The sequence below is a fragment of the Olea europaea genome, chromosome 11 (genome assembly GCF_002742605.1).
Source record: "Olea europaea var. sylvestris chromosome 11, O_europaea_v1, whole genome shotgun sequence".
In the NCBI taxonomy this organism is placed as follows: Eukaryota; Viridiplantae; Streptophyta; class Magnoliopsida; order Lamiales; family Oleaceae; genus Olea; species Olea europaea.
The window spans coordinates 25,062,200-25,069,840 of record NC_036247.1 but is presented as its reverse complement, the minus strand read 5'-3'; the positions used below and the strand labels follow the sequence as shown (position 1 = coordinate 25,069,840).

General features: G+C 34.7%; 1 protein-coding gene across 3 annotated transcripts in view; it reads right to left on the bottom strand.

Moving 5' to 3' along the window:
* Positions 1-7,274, bottom strand: part of LOC111403848 (diphthine--ammonia ligase) — a 9,082-nt gene extending 1,808 nt beyond the window's left edge. Inside the window, exons 1-11 of one of the 3 annotated variants that reach the window (XM_023032478.1) lie at positions 7,099-7,274; positions 6,931-7,002; positions 6,636-6,715; positions 5,194-5,419; positions 5,073-5,105; positions 4,498-4,580; positions 4,350-4,422; positions 3,765-4,110; positions 3,294-3,625; positions 2,312-2,655; positions 1,686-2,034 (exon numbers count right to left, since the gene is read on the bottom strand). In XM_023032478.1, the coding sequence (XP_022888246.1) occupies positions 1,686-2,034; positions 2,312-2,655; positions 3,294-3,625; positions 3,765-4,110; positions 4,350-4,422; positions 4,498-4,580; positions 5,073-5,105; positions 5,194-5,419; positions 6,636-6,715; positions 6,931-7,002; positions 7,099-7,176 (2,016 nt within the window). In that variant the 5' untranslated portion in view covers positions 7,177-7,274. Of the gene's footprint in view, positions 1-1,685; positions 2,035-2,311; positions 2,656-3,293; positions 3,626-3,764; positions 4,111-4,349; positions 4,423-4,497; positions 4,581-5,072; positions 5,106-5,193; positions 5,420-5,549; positions 5,609-6,608; positions 6,716-6,930; positions 7,003-7,098 lie in introns of those variants that run through there. The other 2 variants (XM_023032480.1, XM_023032479.1) reach the window with 2 other exon arrangements.
* Between the last annotated feature and the right edge of the window lie 367 nt (positions 7,275-7,641).

Genomic DNA, 7,641 nt, shown 5'->3' with positions numbered 1-7,641 from the left:
TATATATATATATACACACACACATATACATATATATATATATACATATATGTATTTATGTATATATGTATACATATACATATATTGATAAGTAATGATATACCTGATTCTAACATTTTATTTACTTTAGCCTTTGCATCCACCTCGTCATTTTCCACCAATATATATATATATATATATAATGATTGACGAGTCAACGAGTGGCCTTTGCTGTCCCTCAAGCTATGATGGTTATTCAAGGCCTCACACTTTAGTTATCCTTTTAAACTGACACGTTGAATTAGAGGATTCTCTGCTTGCTCATTGATAAGTCATATACCATCCATGCAGTTCCTTATCAGAACAAACTTTGAGGGATGTCAAAACTTTGCTAAAACGTGAAAGGGGTATTGATTAGAGTAACCACCAATACCAATAAATATAGAAACACATGGTCAGAAAGAATAAATTTATAGAGGCCATAACAATCAGTTATGCTCTTGATCATTAATTTTTAAACATAATGATTTTGGCATCATTGATTTTACTAACCGGTATCCTCATAGCTGATCCCATGAGCAGATTAGAGGGGGTTGCGATAGGTTGATGTAGCAAAACTTTGTCACATCTCATGGCTTGACTTTACTAACTGGTTTATGAATTATGATGGATTGGAGTGGGAAAAGAGGATTTGTATAAGTGAGCCTTGAAAATTATGGGGACAAGGCTTTCTTGAGCTATTATTACGTTCCAATAGATTGTACATCTAGAGAAGTTAAGTTAGAAAGGAAACATTAAAAGAAATAGTAAAAATGATTGCAAGGCGCACCTCTGTGCTTCGTACTTTGGCAAGCGCACAGGCGCGCTTTGGACAACACTTGGCCAAGAGAAACACCAGAATAGACTTGGTCAAATTTAAGCTTTTTAGTATTATTTTATTCTAATCATGCAATTCCTTATTTCTGATACAAGGTGATATTTCTGCTACTATGCTCATTCCTTATTTAGAATTTATTTTAATCTAATTGATTCGAATAACATATTGGCAATTCTCTTTGGGTTTTGTAGACCTAAATCACCATCTCATCAATTAATTTACTCATCAAAACAGATACATATCTAGCACGTCATACAAATAGAAATCATCTCTGTTCAAATATTCTTCAGTACGAATAGACTAAGCAATTGCGTGCGTTCAACTAGAAGGTTCTTTCTCAGAGTATCTCAAAAATGCACTCCACAAATATGTCAACGCTTCCTCAAAATGGGGACACACTTCCTCTGGATCTTGATTTCAGTACTGTGACAACCTTCTCCATATTTCTTTTTAATCCTTCTCCAGATTCAATTAGAATGAAAATCTTTACTAGGCATATTTAATTTTGCTCAAAAAGTAACCGACATCAATTAACTTCTAGTCCAGGCCCATACAGAAACTTTACATGAGCTTGATAAAGATGAATAAATAAACCTAGTGGGTAATCTGGGTCTCTTCCTAAAGAAGACAACAGTTGGTCAACACATTTAAAGTCCATCTATTGTAAACAAAATAAATAATCTTAGAATTTACACAAGTAGAGAGGGACATTCAAAACAGTTCAAGTCATTGAAGAACTAAATATTCTCAATGGAAGAGAGAAGATGAGAGATAAGAGATAACAAAGAGGAAATAAAAAAGAATGAGCCACTGGAAGAGAAAAACTAACCAATACATCACCCCATGAGAATATGTTCTCAATGAGAACTTGGTCTATCACATAAATGCAGAATTCTGCGATTCTGCCAATTCCTGCTTCACTAACAACTCTGCTTTGCGGATCATAAGCAGCATTTTTAATCTCGTAACAGATTTTTGCAGCAATTTCCTGTGTAACTGATACAACTGCTGAACATATTCTTCCATAAACGATACACTTTTGAATACAACTGTCATGCCATTTTTCGTGATGAAATCCCCAGAACGTTTGTCCTATAGATAACTCTTGCTTAATAACATCAGTTGGAGTGTCCACATTCTCTCCAGTGTAAAGTATGGGCTTTATTTCCACAGAAGCTCTATTTGCCAAAACAATGAAAATCAATAAAACAAATTTTTTAGGCTCAATCTTATTCTTCAGCAGAAATTTAGTTAAAATTAATGCCAGATCTGTATAACATAAGCTATAATTTATGAATTTATAAATAAGCGAAAAATGAGTGAAGAAGTTTTGCAAGACTAATAATTAGTTCTAATTTTGAAGCATCTTCTTAGAGCAAAAATATAAAGGAAAGTTTGTATCCGTGGCTAACTTATGTGGTAATTATAAATCCAAAGCATGACAATAGCCAGTACCTTTTTGGCAGATCAGGAACAAGAACACATAAAATGGTGGGACGAAGAACTTCACACATGTCCGACCTGCTTCCACTGTCTAAGCATACCTTTACTGGCGCAAGAAATTCATCCCGCTGATGGTCAATGGCAACACAGTCTGATTTATTCAAAGATTCTGAGCAATAAATCACCAGGAGTAGAGCACATGTAGAAATCGAACAGTTGAAGCACTTTGCCACGGCTTCGCAGTGCTCTAGTGCTCGTTGAAGCTCAAAGGCAGGACCTCTATTACAAAGCAACATTGTTGGGGGGTCAAGTCCCAACTGGCCAGCCATGTACAAAACATCCTTGTGCAAGGTTGCCTGAAACAAAGAAATGAATAGATTGACAGAAAATTACAAAGAGACTTTTACTGACAAGCACCATTTAAAAAATAAAAAAACAGAGGGAAGCAACAGGTGAGTTTTATATTCACAACACACATGTTAAGTTGATGTGAAATGCAGTCTCCAAAAAGGTCAAGCCCTAGTCACATGTTTTAGCTTAAGTTAAAATGGTATACTGTTCATCAATTGCGTAAAATGGGAAAAAATGGGATTTGAGGCTAATCTAGTCAAGGAAAAGCAGTGCCACCATCCATAACAAATCTCCACTGCGAAGTAAGAAGTTTAGTTATACATAAAAGAATAACTAAAGAAATCAGTTAATAAAAAACTAGCACAAACAGAAAACTAAGATCCCGTTTGATTCCCATTAATTTATTTTATGGTTTGCTACATGACCATTTTTAACCACACAATCACCCAATAAAATATTATACACATTCTCCCAAAACTTTTCCCACTTTTTAACCACACATTCTCCTAAAAATATTATTCAAAACTCATTTTCTCTCCAATTAAAGGGAATCAAACAGGCACTAAGTTTCATCTCATATCATTTTCTGGCTGTATGGTCCAATATAAGACTAGCACAAACCAAAGTTTGGAAAGTGTCTAACCTGGCTGTATGGTCCAATACAACTAGGAGCCCAACAAGAAATACTTTGAACATGCAAGACATTTTTTGTGTGACCATCTGATACCAAGACTTCAACATATGCCCTCCCCAAACCAACTTGCATCAAAGGAAGTTCAATTGTAGAACGTGATGGTACACCATAGCGACATTTCTCCTGAGTAATAAATTTCACGTATGTTTCATTCGCTACAGAAAAGTCATTCATGTTGGCAACATATAAATGAATATAAAGAACATTCTCCCAAGAGCAATTGTATTCCACAAGCAGCAATTCAATTTTCATCAAAACCGCTTCCAGATCCTCCCGCAAATCTGTGAAATGAAAGCACCCCATTAGAGTAGGTAAACAGAATAAAAGAAAGAAGAAAATAGAGAGAAATTTGCATTATGAAAGAGAGCGTTTTAGAGTTCCCTATTTTGCCAGATGACCCTTCCATTGTGACTACCATACCTCCTGATGTGTTACAGGCATCTTGCAGCCAACAAGAGATGGAAAAGGTGCCATCCTTCTTGGATTTGGAGATGCGGAGTCTTTGATTTATGTCTGGTTTTAAATTAGAAATTAATCCAACTTTCCGTATTGGGGCTTCACCAAGATTTTTCCAGTCCCCCGATACTTCATATACTGAATCCATTTCCTCCACAGTGACCTCATTACTACCACCAATGTCACTTGGAGACGCAGAATCCAGTTTTTTCTCTAAATGGAAGGCCAAGGGATGAAGGACCCCAACAGGAGCTATGTGATCTGACGAATGTAAAACGACTTGAAATTTATCTAGCACAATTCGAGCATTCTGCAAACGATCTATATGTTAAAAATATTGAAAGGATGGAAAGGGAGATTAGAGTGAGCTAAAGAAACATATAAGTTTAGCTAGATATTCCAAAATTAAGCATGAGTAATAGTTGAGGTGAACACAAACTATACACACGTAGCGTTCCCCTGCCCTGCCTCAAAGAAAGAAAATGAAGAAAGTGCAAAGATTGAAATGTCTGGATTAAGAAAGAAATATATATTGAAAGGGACACTTACTTTAAAGAGTGGACAGTCAAGAGTTAATGTTTCGTATTCACCCCCTTCACCACATACATTTACTCCATACAACCTGTCAATATATCAATAGTATAATTATCAACCGCTTAAAAACCATATATTATTTGAGCCGAACAGGTTAACATACTCTTTTAGCTTGTGAAGATGGGACTCCAAGTGTTCTATTTCCTTTCCCAAGTGTTTTGAAGGGTGCAACCCAATTGATGCAACCTTTGACAAGAAGAAATCAAGAAGTTAGGTACACATTAAGACTAACATATAAGAATATTCTTGTTTGCCCAAGCGCAACAAACTAATTTGAATTACACAAAAGAGTTGCAGAACAATCAACAAAGAGAAACTAATAATAATGATCTAGATGTTGTGAAAATTGTTTCTTAGATGAGGCAGCATTGTAATTCAGAAAGTACATATTCAAATACTATATATCATATAGAATCTGAATAAAGAGTACTAGAGACCAGCTAAAACTGATATAAGGGGCTTTCTAAAAGAATTACATAAAAAAATTCCCTCCCCACTGTTGAAGAAAACCACAGTACAAAATTAACCTACCGGATTTTTGAAAAAATGTTTTACTTAATATTAATGACTAAACTGTATTAAAAAACACTCAAAAGATTAATTTGAGTAGTGAACTGCAGAATGTAGCATTCTTTAGGACAAAGACAGTAAGAAAGGAAAAAGATGTGTGCATTATACCTTTACTATAATGGCAACAATCCCACAGCTTATCTAATAAAACAAGACAGTAGAAACAATGAGTTAATACTAATAATTTCAGTATTATGGGATATCATATGACTGATAAGAGGAAATTTACCATTTGTTGAAGGAGATATGACTGATCTTGCTTCCATAGATAAGCCAAAGAAACAAGCCCTAATCTTGAACATACACTTTCCACGCGCAACCTTTGATAGTCGGATGCAATTGCACCAGAGGAGACTGCTGAAACAGAGGGTATCTGTTTTTTTACTTCACTTAAGAGGATAAACATATCTTCAACTTCATCACCAGGGGTCGTGCTGTAGCTAAGGCCCTGATGCCTGTGAAGCCCAAAACAATAGATTGTAAAGTGAAAGTTCACTAATAAAACATTTAAACTTAGTATATATCAAACAGGCTAAGTGAATATCAAACAGACTACATTTTCAAATATGGTCTTCAAAGACTTACAAGTTTGATGTTCGTTTTAATAAGTTGTCAGCGATATAACAGACACTAATAAAGATTACCTGAGGAATTACAAGAGCACTTCAATTGGCTAATAATAATAATAATAAAAAGTAAATTTTATTCTTATGATACTATCTTATATACATGGACACAACTGGTGTCAGAGTTGAGTTCATATAGAGGACATAGAAAATGAAGCTCACATACCATAGTGTCTCGACGTTTTCGGTCAATATATTCTAAAATCAATAATTCCTGGATAATACAACTAATATTTCCATTCAATCCATCCATTAAATTTTAATAACTAAAAATAGAAAGCTTGTATTACATGCAGCCAAATGAAAAAGAAAGACACTTTTGTTCGAAGCATAGGATATGCTACCTCCAGAACACAATAAAAATAAAATACAAGTATATCCATGCACTTGTATATATGTTTGTTTATGATACAAGTTATTTTTCCTTGTCAAGTTACACCTATAACTTACATGATATTTCAATTATGAGCCACATGCTTCATGATTGATCTGAAGTAGTCTTTCTTATGAATTTAACATGGATCAGGACGCGCCAAACACTCAGATTCCAACTCCAACATTTTCTTGTTTCGGATAGAGTCAAAAAATCAAAGATTGTTGGACATGTTATTTGGAGTGTTTAAAAAGTATCACTGCTTGGACAGGCAAACATACGTGGTCTCCTTGAAATTGGCTTTGCTTCTCAGATTACTAGTTCCCCATAGCAGAAAGTATTTAATTTGGTGCAGAAAATAACACAAAATAAAGATGGGGTTAAACTTGTAACTTCATAAATCGAGTCAATTACAACATTGAGCACTAGAAAAAACTTAAAAGGAAAGTTTTCCTTTATCCAGAATATAAAACCCTAGCAATTCAAATTCAAATGCGAAATGACAAGAACAAAGGAAACCGTCTGTCATCATCTCCTCTTTAAAATTGCACAGTGTGATAAAGGATGTTAAAATGTTTAAGTTATATTGCTCATATAATTATATTACGGCTTTCCAATGTTAACTAAATAGATATTAGATTATACCAAAAGCTTCCTGCTTAAAGGGCTTGCCTGGTAGATCCTTGAATTCGCCTACGAAATAATGGAATCCCCATACATTTTGCATAGCTAATAACTACTTGGTGTCCTACCTGCAAAAGATATTTAACAATTTCCAAATAATTAGTGCATAAAAATATAGCTTAAATGTGCATCCTAAAGTAACACCAAAAACGTTATCTGAGCCCAAAACCTCAGCTTCAATGTTAATTAAAAAGAAAACCTAGAAACAATCTATCTTTTTTCCATAATACGTACAACAACAAAAAGAATGAGCATTAAGCATTAATAAAGATGACATCCTTACTGTCTGATACATGTAGCTATCAAGCTCATCTTGTTCATCATCAGCCGGCAACAAATTTGCGAGCGCCACTATCTGAAGTTACAATTATAAACCACCATCCAGTTAACATAAGCAAAAACTTATATACAATTATGCAAAGATGGAAAGAGAGGAGAGGAAAGAGAAGACCTTGTGGCCATACTGGAGGCATTTCATCATGGCATAGCAGCTGTCCTTTCCGCCGCTGACTAACGCCACCACCTTCATCGTCGCTAGCCGGAATCGGACAGGCAAGCACCAGCTTACCAGGGTTTTAGAAGGGAATGAATTTCTTATTTTTTATTTTCCTCTTAAGACAGATGACACTTTGTGCGGCAACGGGCGAGCTGGCTCACGAGCTCGTGGCTCGTTTACAACGAATCAGCCCTCGAGCTCGTGAGTCGAGCCGAGCAAGCTCATCTTTCTTTTTTTTCTTTTTATAAAGCTCGTTTGATTTTTATTTTTTAAAATGCATTTTTCTCTTTTTTTATTTTTAATCACACATTCTTCATTAAAATAATGTTACACATAAATAAAAAACTTTTTATCCACACATTCTCCATCAATTTATTATTCTAAAATTCATTTTTCCTTAAAAATAGATATCAAATACCCTCATAATAAATAAAAATGTTCTCCTTTGTTCTGACTTGGACAGACTACTTAAATTTCGAATAAGCGGAGCTAAAAATT